Source organism: Pipra filicauda, unplaced genomic scaffold (assembly GCF_003945595.2).
Source record: "Pipra filicauda isolate LSUMZ 115617 unplaced genomic scaffold, ASM394559v2 scaffold120_size2142806_pilon, whole genome shotgun sequence".
Classification (NCBI taxonomy): Eukaryota; Metazoa; Chordata; class Aves; order Passeriformes; family Pipridae; genus Pipra; species Pipra filicauda.
The window spans coordinates 456,594-474,282 of record NW_024103663.1 but is presented as its reverse complement, the minus strand read 5'-3'; the positions used below and the strand labels follow the sequence as shown (position 1 = coordinate 474,282).

The window sequence follows — 17,689 nt, the reverse complement described above, 5'->3', positions numbered from 1 at the left end:
TTTTTCTTTGCACACTTAGACACAAACTTACAGCGGCTGCTTGGGCTGGCTGTTCTTCATCTCCACTGCCTCACCCCTCAAAGGACACCCTGGCTTCCCTGACTCTGCTCTGTGCAGGGTTATCGTATATCAGGGCTGCAGGGAGCACTGGGACTGCACCATGCTTGGTTGCTTTTACCAAGAAAATTGGCAGGTCACTCTGTGCTTGGCATGCTCAAGAAGCCCTTCCTTTAGCTGCAGCAGGAGGTCCAGGTTCCTGCACCCCCTGCTCCACAGGACCCTCTAGTGCTGGGCTGGGCAGGGTGGGTTCAGGTGGGTGGCAGAGCCCAGCAGCAGCAAGTGGCTCATCAGGGCTGCGTGGAGCTCATGGCACTGTGGTGCATCCCCTTTGCCCCACCAAAGCAACGTGGCCAGATCCTTGTAGTTAATGTTGGCAATGAACCTCCTGGAGCATCCGCACACAGAGGAGAGGACATGAGCTTGCCCCAGCCCTGGTTGAGGTTCATGGGCACTGCAGCTGTGTGTGCGTGAGTCTTCAGCCAGTACCATAGGGGCTTTAAATTATTAATGGCTTGCTGATGAAATTTCATGTTCAGAGCAGGGTGTGTGAAGTGCAGCTGGCTGCTGGGATGGAGGCAGGCAGCAGGATTTTATTCTAAAAGATGAGAACAACTGTGGTTACCAGGCTTTTGCTCACTTGACAGAGAATCCGTACTTTTTTGATTGAATTAATAATCATTGATTCATCACTTGAATATTACTCAATAAGCCTCAACATCTGGCCTGACATTTGAAATGATGCTAGAAATGCATTATCTTGGCCTCAAAGCTAGTGATAGCCTAGGGACAGGGCTGGTGGTGGGGGGGAGGTGGGTGGGTAGTGGGGGCAGGCTGTGCCCCAGGGTGACAGTGCTGTACCTCTGCCCCCTGGGCCTTTACAGAGGAGTATCCTGTGCTGCTTTGGAAATGTTTGATCTTTGCTTTTTTGCACGTGGCAATTATGTGTGCTCATGGGCCTGGCCCAGGGGTTCCATGTTGGTTGGGGGCTGTACAGGGGCTACAGCTGGCAGTGGCCCCACAGATGCCCATCTGGAGGGTGCAGGGACCCCCTCTCTGGGGGTCACCCTCAAGGGATGCCCTGTCCCGGCCATGGCCACATGCCCGTGGGAGGGTTGGCTGATGGGCAGTGGGAGACAGGGATGGTGCAGGGATGCAGGCAGAGAGTCTGTAATGTCATTTTCTGCTTCCACTGAAGAACGTGGTGGTGTTGGACTCGCAGCTCCGAGTGGCACTGCCGAGCCAGCCACTCCCTGTGTCCTGCCTCTCCCTCCCCGCAATCCAGCACTAATGAATATTTCAGTCTCTCTGGATGTTATTTTTAGGTACGTGCGAGAAGGCCGCTTTCGCATCGAGGAGAGGACACTGACGGCTTTCCAGTGGCTCTACTCACCCCACCAGCACCGCATCGTCAGCCGGGCAGACCTGGGCTCCCCCAGCAGGTAAGGGGGGCCAGGGGGAGCACGGGCACATCACCTGCCAGTGCCGCTTGCTCTGTCACAAGCCCTCGTGGTTTTGACATGGGCCACCTAAGCCCAGCCTGTCTGGGAGCCCTGGGACACCTGAACATCTTGGGCTTTGCTTTAAAATAAAGTTCCAGGTGCAGTAGCTGTACCAGGAGCTGCAAACACCGTGTATGTGCCATTAGGTTTAAAGCAGTGGAAGGGACTTGCTGCCTGTCCACTCAAACTTTGCTTTTAAACTCCCTGTGCTTTTGGTCAAGCAAAAACCTGTTGAGGATTCACTTCATGCATGCAGCACACTTAATATTTACTTAAAAACCAGTTGGGAGCCAGGGCCCAGCCATTAGTGATCACTGGAAAATATACGTTCTGATATTCCGATTTTGTTCAGTGCTTAAATTCTCCCCTTGGGAGCTGCATCCCAGGCATATGCCGTGGCTCTCCCTGCTGATGCATATGCATCGCTGTCTGTTCCCATCCTGTGTTTGATGATAAAACACCATTAACATAAAAGCCTCATGGGCCTCCAGACACAGAGAGCGCCGTGTCTGTTCTCTGGCCTGCGAAGAGCTCTGGAACATGCTGAGTTCCCGGGTGGCTGCCGCACTAAAAGCTTTTCCCTCTCCATTTCAACAGCAGTTTTGCTCCAAGAGCCCTTAAAGCCCTGAAGTATTTATCTGCCCAGAATCACATGGACAAGAACAACAGTGGGAGGGTGGCTGCAGAGGGAGGGGGTGCCCAAAAGGCTCAGCTTTCCCAGGGTAGGAAGGGCTGTGGGTGCTCTTCCTGCAGGGCAAGGCGTCTCTGGGGGTGCAGAGACCCTGGAGCAGGGTGGAGAGGGAGGGAGGTGACATCCACACCTGGAAGAGACTTCTAGGAGTGTAAGGGCCTGCTGTTCTCAGCAGGAGCCATGGCATACATGCCTGCTGCTGCCAGCTGCTTCCCGTGATGGTAATTCCTCTGTCTGCCGCTGGAGAGGCTTTCTAGAAACTGACTGTGCTGGTTATTGATTTTAACTAATTTTTGCAAATTGCTGTCAGAGACTGGGTTAACCTCACCCCTGATGCACGTGTATCATTCGGCACGTGCAACTGAAATGCGTGTAACATCATTTATAATTAATGTTAAGTGCTGTTGGGGTTAATTTCACTAGATTAATTTGATTTCCCAATGGGGTTAATTTTAGTGGATTCTTTTGATTTCCCAGAGAGATGGGAAGTTACCCGGAGCAGTCTGGAGAGTCTGTGGGACACCAGCGGCCAGTTATGAGCAGCATCTGTCTTATGGGGATAAAATGTTTACTCAGACTGGGGCCGTCGCCCAGGGCAGCCCAAAAGCAAACTCTGGCTCGGCAGGTCCCGGGTTTGCCAGGCTCTGGCTGTGCCAGCAGGCAGGACAGCGGCCGCGGGGCACTGCTGGCCCTGCTGGGGCACAGAGCTGTTGTGAGCCGAGCCGGGCCGTCTGCGCCAGCTTCTGCTGCTTGGGATGGGAGTGAGGAGGGACCCACGTCGAGGACGCGTTGCTGCCTTTGAGCCCCTGCAGACAGGGCAGGACAGGGCAGGGCAGGGCAGGGCAGGGCAGGGCAGGGCAGGGCAGGGTGGCAGGAGTCGGCTCTGCCCCCGCAGCCTCAGTGCCCGCGCACGCCGCGGGATCCCGGGGCCGCGGCGGCGGGCGGGGAGCGCGCGCGGCTCCGCCTGGCACGGCCCGGCTCCGCCCCGCCCCGCCCCGCACCGCCCCGCCCCGCACCGCCCTACCCGGCCCCGCCCCGCTCTGCACCGCCCCGCACCGCCCCGCACCGCCCCGCGCGGGGCCGGCTCCGCCACCGCGGCGGGATCCGCAGGCGGGAGCGGCAGGGACGGTGCGGGGCTGCGGCTCCATCCTCCGCGGTACGTACGTGTTCGTGGCGGGGCACGCGGGAGCCCGGGGGTCTCGGCGGAGCGCGGGCAGACCCGCAGCGGAGCTGCCCCACGGCTCTCGGCTTCTCCGGCTGCGTTCGGAGCCGCGATGGCTGTGCGGGGGCTTGGGGCCGGGGCCGGCATCGGGACCCAGAACCCGGGGGCTGTTCGGGGGCTTGGGGCCGGGGACTGGGAGCGGGACCCGTGTGTGGGGTGACGGCGAGGTGGCTACCGGCGCTGCCCTTAAATACTGACCGTTCAAGGAGGAGTCATCCACCGGTCCGTGCGGGGCTCTGCCCGCTGTCCCCGGGAACAGCACTGGTGGGGCTCGGTGGGATGCGGGGGGCTCGGTCCTGCCCCCCCCCCCGGGCACCTCCTTGGCTGGGGACCCCCAGGTGTTCACAGAGAAAAGGGCCGTCTGAGCCTCCCTGCGCACCCCACGCCAGTCTACTGGGATGACCCTCCCCGTCGCTGTCCCTGAGCGAGGCTGCAGCTCATCCCTGCCGGGGAAGCAGAGCAATGTCTGCTCGCCAGGCTGAGCATTTCCCTTCAACCTGCTCATCTCCGAGGGCAGAGCACCGGTGTTCCCCGTGTGGAGCTCCACAGAGCCTGTGAGGGCTGTGTGAGATGTCGCCTGCATCCCTGGTGAATGCAGGGTGTGAGATGGATCCTGCCAGGTGCTGGTGTCTTCTGCATGCTCCAGGCTCTGCTGTTTTATTTAAGACTGCTTGTTGTTTTAGTAGCAGAAGGGACATAATATCTGTCCACACGGCATGACTTATTGAGGGTTGGAATCACGCCAAAGAGTCTAAATTCAGATCCAACATGCATCGTGATTGCAGGCAGCAGGCTCGCGCTCGCACACACCGCGTTTCGCAGATACTGCATTCTCCCTCTGTTGCTGGTTCCTCCCACAGGGGATGATAACCACAGCAACAAAACTGCCTTTTTCTTTGCTTGTTTGTTTTATCATCCTTCCCTCCCTTCATCCCTAAGCATATCTGTATGGTGGCAGAGTTCTGGGGGCTGCTTGAAGGGTCCCTGTCCTGCTGCTGCCTGTTGTGTACCTGGTCAGATGCTCTGCGTGTTGTTAGCGGCTGCTGTGGAAACAGGAACAGGACTTCAGCAGCAACAGGAGCAGAGACATTTTTTCCAGGAGCTAAAAACAGCTCATTCTCTCCAGACCTCTTTGCAACCTCACGGGGGTAGATGAATCCCTGCTTCAAGTTAACATCTGTCTCCAAGTTGGATGCCAAAACAGAAAGACTGTGTCTTGACTCTGATTTGAATCTAGCCTGGCTCTTGCAAAAACGACCCAAAATGGTGGAAAAAATATAGGTGATGTTGACAAGAGGTACCGGGATTTGGAAAAGCTCAAGTCCAAGCCCTGTGTGCCTTGTTTGCAACATTCAGAGGGAACCATGTGTTTGGCCTTGAACCCGAGCCCCGGCTGCTGAGGTCTGACCCTGCACCAGCACAGCTTGGCCTCGGGCAGCCGCAGCATCCCTGCCTGTTGCCAAGGCTGGGGTGCAGGGCAGGGGTGGCTGGAGGAGCAGCCCCTGGCAGAAGAAGGTGTGAGGGTACACAGCAGGTTAGTGAGCCCAGTGCCCTGCTGCTGCAGGCACCATAGCATCACAGAATGGTTTGGGTCGAAGGGACCTTAAAGAACATCCAGTTCTAACCCCCCTGCCATGGACAGGGACATCTTCCACTAGATTTTGCTGTCTCGTGTAATGTCTTCACAAGCATGCTAAACCTCAGTTAAGTTTTTGGGGTTTTTTTGTTCCTTTACTTCTGTTATTAGGAAACTGTTCCAGAGACTGTTTGTATTGAAGATTAGAAACCTCCTAATTTCCAGTCAAAGCTTGTTCAGGACTCTCTCATTCCCATGCTTTCCTCCCGCCCCCATGTTTTTCCAACCCTGATTTTTAGTTTAAGCTGTTCTTTTTCTGTCTCTCCATAATTTCCTCATTGGCTGCAGTCACCCTCCCCCACTCCATCCTGCCCCCGTATTTGTCGTGCGAATTGGGCCAAATGCTCCCTGGTTCCCAGTGCTGCTGCCGGTGCCAGCCTGCCACCGGGAATGCGGTGGTTGCCCAAAGCATCCTTCCTCCACCCGGGCAAGCAGGCGATGAGCTCCCCCTGCAGTGGGGACCCTGGGCTGTGGTGTGGGATGCGCAGTGGATGTGCAGGTAGCCATGGTGACAGTGCCCAGGGACGTGGCAGCTGCTGGCCTGCCTGCAGCAGGGATGCCCCTGGCACAGCGAGGAGCGGTGGGAGCAGCGATGCTGCCCTGTCTCTGGATCATCCTGAGCAAGGCACCCATGTGGAGGCACAGAGCAACCTTCCTGCTGGATACTGGGGAGGCACAGTGCATGTGGATGCAGGTCTCTGCTGCTCTCCTGAAGCATCCTCCCTTGGGCTCCACTTGCTTAGGGAGTGGATGGCTGGAAGAGGTGGGGAAAACAGGCACAGAAAATTTGTGTGCTTGAACAGGCTTTTCCTAGATAGAGCCTCTCCAGAGAATTTCATGCCCTCACTGGCAAGGGAGGGCTCTAAAATGGGTGGACTTGAGAAAACAAATGACTGTATGTTAAATTCACAATGGGCAGAGAAGAATTCAATGAGCCTGTATGATGTTTCTACATGTGGGGCTGTGATGAGGCACGATCTGTGTCCCTCTGCAGCAAAGAGCTGGGTCATGTGATGCTGAGAGAAACCAGCGGGGTTTTGGGGAGCACAGGCCAGTGCTGGGGTGTGGCTCAGCTGGCACCTGTTGCTTTCCTGGGTTCCCCTCCTCCATGCTGTGGTCCCAGTGTGTGGGGACCTCCTCTGTACTGGGTGCTCCCCAGGCTGCTGGGAATGCTGGTGGTGCCACACCTGGGTGGGTGTACCCTCTGTACCACTGTCAGAAGTGGCGTTTTTCAGGTTGAGTGGTGGCTTCCTCCAGGATTTGTTTTTCAACTGTTTCCATAGAACTGAGCAGGAGGGATCAGATCGCTTTGGATGTAGGGATGAGTCCATGAGATGTCAGTGGTTCCTCAAGAATGTGGAAGAGGAGCTGGAGTGTGGTTTGCAGTGTGGGCTGTGCACAACCTTGGTCTCAGGAGGGTCTATCTAGCAGCTGTCCTCGGCTTTCCTGTCCTTCAGCTGAAGCTCTCCTCTTGGGTGGCACACAGTGTCCCCTCCCAAGCGTGGTGGCTGAGGGAGCCCTGTGATGGCCAGTGAGTGCTGCTGACCTGATGCTGTTGAGTGGCAAAGAACCGCCTCTGAGAGCAAGCTGGGGTTTGTGGGAAGCTGCATTTAAGACATTGAGTTACTCTTTTCACTTTAGCAGCACCATAAAGGGGAGAAAATAGCATTAAAAATATTCCATGGACTGAGTCAGAGTTAATTTGGACACTGTTCTCCTTTGCTCTGATGATGTGCACAATGTGTTCTTCCTGCCAGGACAAAATCTAATATTTCTGGGTGCCCACAACCTTCCCTAGAGTCATAATAGCAAGCTGAATGCCCTCAAAGTGCCGCAGGTGATATTAAAGCACTAATGATGAAATCAATCTCTTAGCCCAGTAACAAAAAGGATTATGCTGCCCTTCCTGGGCACCATCCTGCTCTGAGGTGTTACCAGCAGTGTGGCAGCCCATACCCAGTGTTCCCAGTGGGCTGAGGCTGTTCACTGGGTTGGGTCAGAGTGATGGGATCCTGGTTCTGGCAGAGGTCCCCGAGAGATGTTAATTTAGACTGAGGTAGATGGTACTGAGGAGCTGTCCTTCCCCAGGGCTTTTGTTCCCTAATTTTGGCTGCTCGGTTATGATTTGGCTGTGCCTGCTCTGAAAGGGGGAAGGGTTGTTTTCCCTTTTGTTTTTGAGCCCAACTGTGTGAAATACCTCAGGGGGAAGAGGGGAAGTGAGAAAATGTCATTGCAGAGACTATTTCTGGATGCACTCCCATGCAGGCGAGGTGGTGCTGGGCAAGTGGTGCTGTGGGACCCAGGAGCAAGGGATGATGTGGTTCCTGGGAGCAAGGGAGCCTGGTGGCCTCGGAGGAGCTGGGGTTGGGTTCTTCGTGTATTTTTAACCTTTGCCTGGTACAAATGTAGTTTATCACCTGTATCTGTGGTGGCTGACATGGCCCTGGGGGGCTGCCAGACATGTGGGGATGGGGAGCAGGCTTCCACCCTTCCCTGGGCACTGGTGTGGGGTGAGGTGGGTTTCCATGGGGGCTGCCCCACACTCTCTTGGGCAGCAGGAAAGGGAGATGTGTTCCTATGGCCGTGCCAAGGTCCCGCCCTCCTGCGCTCCAAAATCCTGGGAGAGGTGTGTGATTACTCTGTAATTTAGCACAGATGAGACATGAGAAAGAGCTGTTGGAGTGATTCTGACCTGCTGACTGTGGTGACCTCCTAGCAAAGGGGAGTTGGGCCCTGCCTTGCTGTGTGTGTCCCCGTCACCTTCCCTGTTTCCATGTCACCTCCAGCAGCCACGAGTTCACACGGGGCTGAAGTGGCAGAACAAGATGTAGTAGCTGGTGCTGATGGTGCTGCAAGGGGAAAGGTCTAAATGGAGAGCTGGCTGTTTCTCTGTGACTCTCCAAGTTGTTCCCGATGTAGTGCCAGCTAAGGTCAGAGCTTCCCACAGCTGCTGTCACTCCCTGTCCCACACCTCTGTGTGCAGGGCTGCACTGAAGAGGATGTGTTGGGTGTTATTCCCTTGTGTGGCAGAGCCTGGCTGTGCAGGAAGCTCCCTGCTTTTATTTTCAGGCATTTTAATTGTGAGCAGCTCAGTAGAGCTGGGCAGAAATCAGCTGGGTTGAGTGTAAGGAATATGAGACCTGAGGGAAGATGAAGCGAGAGAATAACGTCACACGGTGCTGTTGATGCAGAGCTTTGACAAGGATCATGCAGGCCAGGAGCAAACGTGCTCCAAGCAAATGTCTGTTCCAGATGCTTCGTGGTACCTGAATTATGGCTGCAAAGCCTGCAGCCTGTTTTTTTTGGGTTTTGTTTTTTTTTTGTTTTTTTTTTTAATAACGTCCTTAAGAGCTCTAAAATGCAAAGAATTTCCATCCTTTCATCCCTTTAAGGCTGTGGGCAGAAAAGTAGGAGTTGAAATAGCTAGATTTCAATCCAAGTTTTTTCCCTGGAGTTGAGTGATTTCTCTCTCCAACTCCTTATACTGTCCCCCCCCCCCCCCCCCCCCCCCCGCCCCTTTCTTTCACACATCAGACAAAATGCAAATGTCTCTCAATTTACAGCGTTTGGGTGCTTGGATGAGAGCATTGGGCTACAGCTGCCTTAGTCCCCGGAGCCAGCACTGCCTGGAGTGTCGGGCTGAGGGGATGCTGTATGTCTGCACCAGACCTTGGTTTGGATCACCAGGGTGGGAGGTGAGTGTTCTGTAGCTGATCTGGTCAGACCTTGGCAGTCAGAGGCTGTCACTGGCCTTTGAACTGCTGCAGCTCTGGGACGTGAGCTCTGGGCTCCTGGATCCCGTGGGCACAGGGGATGATGTGTGGGTGAGCAGCTCCCCCCTCCTGGCTGCGGTGCCAGGCTGCACTCCAGGGTCACTCTGTGGCCTCAGGAAAGCTCCCCCTGCCCCTTGATTGCCGAGGGGTGCTCAGGGTTCCCACCCTTCCTTTTTGACTGGTGGAGGGTGATATCCCAGTGTAGCCCAGCCCTGAGTGGGTGCAGGCGGGCACTCTTGGCTGGTTTGGGGAAGTGGAAGTTGTGGGGACACCTGGGCACCATGCCCACCCCTGGAGCTTGGCTCATCTCCCCACAGCTCTGCTGTGACCCGCAATGCCCAAAGCCTGGTGCAGGGAACAGTTTCTGTTTTCTTGGGATTTGAGATGGATGGGAGCTCATACCCAGCTAGAGGTCAGCATTTCCATTTCCATGGGATTTCTGAAGCCTGGCTGTTAAAGGATGGGGGGTTTGTGTAGTGGTCAGGCTGTAGATGCCACTTCAGCTTTACAGAGCTGCTGGGGAACCAGAGGAAGGAACATGTGTGCTGCAGGCAGTTGTGTGGGAGCTGGTGGGAGATGGCTCGCTGGGCTCTAGGGCAGTGGGATCTGTTTGCCATGAGAGATGAGATGATGGGGTTTTTGCTTACTGAGGTTTGATACCTTTAGTTGGATGTCCCTGGAGGGGCACTGGAGGGGCAGGTGGAGGTTCCCCTGCCAGGGAACCAGCCTTGTGCCGTGACTGCAGCCCTACCATTTCAGGGACAGAGGAAGAGGCAGACCACGGTGCTGCCACCAGGACCCTCTGGATTGGGCCTTGGTGGCTGGGGCAGACCAGGGCATGATGTTTGTGGGCAACACATGTCCACGGCTCAGCCCCGGTGCCCACACAGCAGCTCCTGCCATTAGGAGAAATACGATATTTGCAGTGAGGTTGCGAAAAGCCTGTGGCCACGGAAAGGAAAGGAAATGACTTTTTTGTGGTGGTGGTGTGTGCATGTGTGCATGCGCTGCTGTGCTGGGGGCGGCTGACCAGGAGGTGCCGGGGTCCCCCCGCCCCAGCACAGCTCCCTCACAGCAGGAAGTGCCGCTGTGGCTGTGCCCTGCAGGGCTGGCACACGAGTGCCACTGCCCCATAACCACTGCCCCCGTGGCCGCAGCACTGAGCCACCACCATGTTCCAGAGGAAGCGCAGCGTCTCCTTCGGCGGCTACGGCTGGTGAGTGCCTTCCCTCTCCCTCCCCGCCTCACTTCTGGGAGCCATGTGAGGAGCTTTTCTTCCCTCTGAGGCTTCAAAGGAGGAAGCACCACGCGCTGCAGTACGTGGTGGCTCTGCCCTCATAGCAGAGCCTTTCCCACAACCCAGCGCCAACAGCAGTGTGTGAGTGTTGGGAAGGACCTTCTTCCCTCTGTGCCCGCGGGAAGCCCAGCACAGCTTCAACACAGCAAAGCCTCGGGAGCGCCAGACAGGGAGGAGACCTCCCTGGGAGCTCATGGTGGGCTCCTGTGGGCACGTCACCTGCAAGAGCTTCTATGCCCCTGCACCTTTCTCTTGCTGCTCTGTCTGTCCTCAGCAGAGCACCACGGCTCTCACCTGCACCCTGAGTTCAGTGGGCCTGTTTGCTCCTGTCCCTTCCCTCCAAGAGGTGTTGATCTGTAGGGAAATAGTTAAGAAAATGCACTGTTCTCCCTCTGCCCTCTCTCCAGGTCCCCTCTCCGAGGTGTTTTATGCCCATTCCAGGTCTGTGCTGTGTGACTGTGATCAGGCCCAGTCAGTGACACTGTAATGGTGTTGGGTGTTTGGGGCAGAAGGTTGCTCTGCCCCCTCTCTGTTCTGCAGCAGCTGTAAGGACCAGGACTGGGCAATGGCAGCTCCAAGGCTTTGAGGGAAAATGTGGTGCTGTGGGCTTGGAGCTGCTTGAGACCCGCTGGGGGAAATGCTGAGTAACTGTGAGGGCTGTGGGGGGCAGCCAGCGCACTGAGGCTTTGGGCAGAGTCCCCTGGGACGGAGCACACGCCTCGCTGAAACCAAGTGAGCTGCCTTGGCTGGATTGTGGGTTTTTTACATACAGAGGGGAAGGGAGCACTTGGAAAAACTTCTGTACAAATAAGTTTTGTGAAATGTGTGCTCATTTTGTGGTGGACAAATCGCAGCTCTTGGACAGCTCTGCCCCACAGTCTCTGTCGGGGGCAGTGGCTCTGGGGCTCTGAGTGCACTGGGGGCATCCCGGGGGCATCCTGGGAGCTCCCGCTGCGGTGGAGCTGAGCCGTGAGCCCCCCTTGGCAGAGGTGTTCAGGGGCCAACTGGGCTTTGCTCTGTTGTTTTTCAGCACTGCTTTGGCAGTTGCAGGAAAAAGACAACTGCAAGCTGGAGAACCGCTCAGGAAAATGTGGTCTGCCGGCTGGTGGGAGGGGGGGCCGTGTCGGCTGCGGAGGGGCTGCACTGGCTGTTGGTTGCTGTGCTGGCTGGGCTGTGCCATCACAGTCAGGGCTGGGGGAACAGGACATGGGCTTTCCTTTAGACACCAGTGTCGGTGTCTGCGTGGTGAGAGATACAGGCGGGGAGCGCGGGGGAGGAGCCCCATCCTCCGTGTGCTGCGGGGGGAGCTCCCGAGGGGTCGGTGCGCATCTTCCTGGGTCCCTGGGGAAGACGCTCCCGTGCGCGGCCAGGAGAACCTTTCCTTGGGCGTTTACGGGAAAAGAAGGGACCTGCTACAGCCCTGTCCCTGCACTTGCATCTTCTCACGGTCCCGGCCGACCCACCCTTCCTGTGGGGCCGCGTGTGAGGTGTCCGGGCACACCCAGCCGCCGCTCGCTGTGGCTGCACTTGCTATTTCCAACCTCTACTGGGCTGGAAATATTGTTTTTTTCTCTCTACCGGCTGCATCTGCTGCTGGCGAGGTCCTGGAGCAGCGTGCTTGTCTTGGGGGGCAGACGTGGTGCCCCCACATTGACTGTAGGGATGCACATGGCGAGCAAAGCCACTGTGAGTGCTGCCCTGGGACTGGTGCTGCCCTGGGACTGGTGCTGCCCTGGGACTGGTGCTGCCCAGGGCCGTGGAGCCCCAGGGCTGTACCAGAGCACGGGCATGGGTGCTTCACTTTGCCTCCTTGGCAGCAGGGCAGGGCAGACAAACTGCTCTCATAGTCATAGTGCCACTGCGGTTTCCCAAGCAGAGGAGTTTCTTTCCTGTGTGTTTCTTTTTTTTGTTGTTTTGACTTTTTTTTCTTTCTTCTCTCTCTGAGGCCAAATAACGACTGGTTTTTCTTCCCGTGGCTCCGGATGGAGCTACTCGTGCAGCCTCCACTCGGGCACAGGTCCCACAGGTGCTGCCCCAGCCACCCACTCCCCCTGGGCTCCTTTGCACCTACCACCAAGTCTGGGAACAGCTCTGCCACCTAGCATTCTCTGATGTTCAACCTGATTTAATGATCAACAAGATCTGGACAGGCTTGTTAGGTATTAAGTGACAATAGCAGGTGCCCTGGGTCTATTTTTAGGAGCAGCAGTGCGCTGGCTCTTCAGGGCAGAGCATGTTTGGGGAAGTGCCCGGAATGGAGTTTCTGTGGCCGTGGGGTTTTGTGAGTGCAGTGATGGTGCAAGAGAGGGACCCTGGGAGGGGTGATGGTGCCTCTGCCCTGGTCCCTGTCAGGCTCAGCCTGTGGCACGGCGTGCTGGGGACCTGGGACCTGGCCCTGCCGTGTCACCCGCGGGTGCAGCCACCTCGTGACAGCAGAGCCCAGCTGGGGGTGGTGAAGGTAAAGCTGTGAGCAGAGGGGAAGCTGTATTGCTGTGGCTGTGCTGTGTCCTCTGTGATCACAGCACGAAACAAGAGGGGGTTGGGGGTGCTCTTTTTGCTGTTTGATCTTTTTTGAGATGTGGAACTGATTCCATGTGGCAGATAACAGAGCATTTGCAATGACTGCCAAAAGACATTGTTTTGCATTTTGAGACATTACTATGATTTGCATTAATTAATATTAATATGACTCTAACTATAATGATTCTGTGGAGATGGGCACTCATTAATGGTGCCAAGGAAATGAGTGAATGAACTGGGGCTCCTGATTCCATGTGAGCCATCTGGGGCTAGGACCAATGTGGCTACTCTGTATTCTGTCTGCCCAGGGAGGGTGACGTTTGTGGGGTTTGGTGGGATCTTCCCAGCACGTCAGGGTTCTCACAGGTCTATCACGTGTAAATACATGTTTTATGGGAGCTGTGCTTTGGAGATAGTCAGGACATGGGTGATGTCCTCCTTTGCTGCCCAGCTCACCCACCTCTGCCGTTCCAGGTGGGGAGGCAGCAGTTCTGCATTGGTCACCAACAGGAAAGGACTGGGGGGATTTTGTCTTGCTTGCTGCCAGGCTTCACTTTGGGTTAAATTTTGGCTGAATTTGTTTTCTGATGAAGTCCTTCTGTGGTGATTGTCATGTCAGCCAGAGTACTGGCACCTCTGAAGTAGATGCTGAGGTTGTGTTTGGCAGGAGACCCCAGTACCTGATCCCCCCCGCTACACCCGCAGCCCCTGTGCCCGCACTAATGCCCTGCTCTGCTCTCTCCCCAGGATCGACAAGACAATGCTGGCCAGTCTGAAGATCAAGTGAGTACCTGACTCTTCTCTCACGTGGTGATTTCCTGTGTGATGCACAGCGCTGGGAGCTGGCTCTGTGTGTGGAGGATGCTTTCCTGGGAGCTGGGTTCCAGCCGGTTCTGTGGAGTCCAGCCACGTCCACCCCTTCCAGGGCATGTGTTTGTACATGTCCCATAGCCTGTTCTGAAAGTCTAAGGTGAATCAGGCACTGGGAGATTATAACAAATACAGTGACACGATCACTGTAAGATCAGTGGGCTGAGACGTGCACTGGCCAACTCACAGGGCACCAACTCTGCCTTGGGGGTACTGGGGGTGGGAATCAACAGGATAGGCTGGCACTGAGCTTCTGGGTGTAAATCCAGTGAAATCTGGAAGTTTCATATTTCATTTTTCAACCTCGCAGTCTGGAGAGGGGCTGGGTGTCAGTGGGAGAGTGAGTGCCTGTGACCCAGCTCCTCTCCCGTGCTGCTGGGGGGCTCTGGGCACTACTCTGGAGGGGGTGGAGGTGTTACTTGGGCCCAGGAGAGTCTCTGGGCTGGCAGTGTTGCTTGGTGGGTCCATCTCGGATTTGCCACAGACTTGCTGGGCACTGGTGGTGTGGACTGTGGTGCTCTGGCAAGGCGGTTGCTGGGCCAGGTCCTGTGCTGTGATGGAGCAAGGCATGTGGAGTCACTGCCCCTGCTGGGAAATGTCATCAGCTGCTGGGGAAAAGCAGGTGAGGAAGGTCTGGGAATGGTGGCACTGGTGCTCTCTGCTCCCCCAGCACTTGTGGCTCTCTGGAACCTGCTTCCTGTTCCCACCAGCTCTGTCCTCCCAGCTGCAAGTCTGGGGGCACCAATCCCTTCCCTCCCACTGTAGGGCATCCTTCCCTCTCCTGGATTCTGGATAAGCTCCCTGGGTTGGGGGTTCCCCATTGTGAGCACACAAGACTCCAGCACTGTCAGCTTCACCCTGGGTTGATACAGAAATATTCTGCCCAGGTGTCCCCTGGGCTCTGGGCAATTTGTAGGGTGACAGCTCACGTGGTTTGCCTTTATTATCATTACTTGTGCAAATTATTCATTAATGGAAAAGTATCTGGGAAGCCTGGGGGAGCTGCCTGAACGAGCTGGCAAATGCCCGTTGTAAATGGCACAGCAGAATGGTTGGTGCTCTGCTCACTGCTCGGGTTGTGCTGAACTAATGACAAGTTTAAATCAACATTTACCGCTTTGGGGAGTGGAGGGAATTCTCTGCAGACTTTCCTTTTCCTGTGAAGCCGAGAAGGACTGAGCTGCTTCTTGTACTCTGCCGTACACTGTGCCCTGATTTTTTTCCAGGGCTGGTGCAGCAGTTCTGCTGCAGAAACCCCGTGTACCCTCCTCTCCCCACTGTGCCAGGCAACTAGTGCTGCACTTGGAATGCTGTGGAAGTGCTGTGGGCATGCTGCCATGCAGGGCAGGGTGAGGGTCTGGCTCCACATTTCTCTCTCCCTCTGCCCCCTCCTGCCCTGGCCAGTGGAGACAGTTTCCTTGGATCTTCTGATGAACATCCACTGCTCTTTGCAGCTAATGCTTCCCACAACCCTGTAATGCTTCTGATCTGTGGGCAGATTGCTTCTTTAAGTGGTTCTGTAATTGTGGCCCGGCCACGCTTGTAAAAGCTTTTTAAAATTATAAAAATATAATAAACCTAAAGTTTTGATTTTCTAGCGCCCTCTTGTTATTGCTGCAGCCTCTGGCTGAGTGTCCTGGCTTAACCCACGGCACAGAGGCACCAAGCATGGGCAGTTTTCTTTCCCTGTATAAGTCATTAGCAAAAATCCAAGCACCTCAGGGAGCCTCATGCTGCTGCAAATATCAACACTGACTCACAGACACGTGGCGGGGGGCACCGGCGTGCAGCGGTGGATGTGGCTCCTCAGATCTGGTGTCTGGGGGGATGGAGCAGGGCAGCAGGAGGGCTGAGTGAAGCTCTGGGATGCAGGGCAATCCCTGCCTGTCCTCTCTCAGAATAAACTCCTCCACGCAGGTGGCACTGGAGCATCAAAGCAGTTTTCCCTCTGACTGTCTCTCCTTTTTCTTCTTCAGTTTGGGTTTCATTAGTTCCTATGGTAACCATGAATATGTCTGAGGGACTGGAGAGCGTGAGTAGACACTGCAGAGTGGGAGTGTTGGGGGACGTGGGGGACCTTCCTCCTTATCTCTGGAACAAGCTGGCAGAGTGGTGTCCTGCAGGGGGTTCACCAGCCCTCTGCCCGCCGAGAGCTCTTCAGCCTCTGCACTCTGGCTGTTTGCTCGTTGGTGTTGGTGGGAGGTACTGAGAAACCGTGGAGTATTTAACAAAAAAAAAAAAAAATCAGTAAAAAAATTCCCTCCTTCAGGCAAAGAGTCACCTCTTCCTTCAGCCTTATAAAGCAAAAATAGCACCGAAATAATCATGTCTCCGTGGAATGAAGGAGCCCTGTACAGCAATTACTGGGAGTCAGCGTGTGTGCAGTCAGAACTCACATGAAAGAGCATGTGATGCTCCTCTGCTGGTGGGATCAAGAGGATGAAGGTGGGAAGAGATGAAAGATTTACTTGACCTTCGTAAAATGAGCTGTGTCCAGGCTTGGGGCTCTTTAATATTTGATGGGCTGGAGCTGAGTTAATGGGAAGATGTGGGAATGATTTAGCTTCTTGGTGATGGCTGCTCTGAGTATTGCACTAATCTTGGAGGTTTGCACTTGGGTCCTGTGAGGACAAGGTCTGGCGAGCAGATTTGCATCTAAGTAAATTCCTTTGACTTATTAGCACTTTATAAATGGATAATTGCATGCAAATATATGTTTTGCAATTATACTTAGCTGGAGTAGCACATGCAAAGGAAACACTGTTAAAACTACTGCAGCACACAGGGAGGCAGGTGAGCTTCCCACCTCCTTTGCTTTGGAACTGCTTCTCTCCGGGGCTGCTGAGCCTGGAGCCAGCCCAGTGGAAACCCCAGCAGTGATCCTCACCTGCCAACATGCCCAGGGATGGTTATCCCAGCTCTGGAGCCTGGTGGGACCCTGGGCAGTGACTCCCTCCCCCCCCGTGTGCCTGGGGAGGGTTATCCCAGCTCTGGCACAGAAATGCCAGGGACGGACTGAGCGTGTGGGGCTGGGGTGTGAGGGGTGCCCAGGGACTTGGAGCAAACTGTAAACCCTGTTAAACCAGTGCTGGGCTGGAGGGACAGAATGAAGTCAGGCTGTGTCTCTCAATGGGTCTGTGCTGGGGTGTTAGTTGGGCACCCCGAGGAGTGCAGGGCTGTGGCAGCTTGGAGGTTCATGGCCGGGCATGGCATCCCAGGCAAAATGAGTCCTTGTGTTGGCAGTGGGTCTTGTGCTGGGTCCCTGCTAGGATGAAACCCCTCACAGTGCCAAGGAACTGCAGGCACGTGGCCAAGTGTGACACATTCCTGCTGCTGCTGCAGGCGCTGTCTGCCACTGTCCCCACTGCTGCCTGAGCTGCCTGTTGGGACGGTGGCAGGGGCACAGTCCATCCTACCCAGGGCAGCCCCAGGACTGGTGGGGGATTTATAAAATCCAGCGAGTCCCAACGTCTCCTTGCTATCTCTGGTGAGCAGGCAGGAGCACTTCCCTCTTTCGTGGAAGGGCGGTTATCGTCCTGGCTGCCTGCAGACACCCAGCCCTGCGCCCATGCAGCATCCTCCCAGCACATCTCACAGTCTGCTTGGGACAGAGGAAACTTTCCCAGGAGGAGGAAGGTGCTGTCAGCTCTGAGGATTTGGAGTGTTTCAGCCATTTAATCTGGTAAGCCTTAGCTATATAAAATTTCAGGGTGGGGAAATGGGTGCTGGCACAGCTCCACTGATGCTCCCCCTTGGTATTTGACTCCGTGCTTTCCTATTAGTGTCTCACTGTATATATTTGGTTTTATGGGAGGGCTTATTCCTGCAGAAAGCCCAGTTATGGAGTGGAAGGGATGGGCTGGGATGTGGCAGTGCAAGTGCAGCTCCCCGGTGAGGTTGGAGGTGGCGCAGCGGCGCGTTCTGTGTGCGCTGCCCCGGCCATATGTTAAAATGTTGTTGTTGCTGTTAGACAGCCTTCCCATATTTAAAGCTAGATTATCCACAATTACATCTGCCCAGAAGATTGAGCAGCCCCACGTGGGTCTATTTTTAGCTCTGTCTCAGAACTAATAAAATGTGATGGTTTATACATCTTTCCTCCTGCCGTATTTACAGCCTGT

The 17,689-nt window shown here is 55.4% G+C and overlaps 1 protein-coding gene across 3 annotated transcripts in view; it reads left to right on the top strand.

Annotated features, from left to right (window-relative positions):
• Positions 1 to 17,689, top strand: part of RAP1GAP2 (RAP1 GTPase activating protein 2) — a 56,077-nt gene that overhangs the window by 1,012 nt on the left and 37,376 nt on the right. For 2 of the 3 annotated variants that reach the window (XM_027751626.2, XM_027751629.2), the window contains exons 2-3: positions 1,383 to 1,499; positions 13,446 to 13,481. In XM_027751626.2, coding sequence (XP_027607427.2) covers positions 1,383 to 1,499; positions 13,446 to 13,481 — 153 coding nt within the window. Of the gene's footprint in view, positions 1 to 1,382; positions 1,500 to 3,331; positions 3,407 to 13,445; positions 13,482 to 17,689 lie in introns of those variants that run through there. The other variant, XM_027751632.2, reaches the window with a different exon arrangement.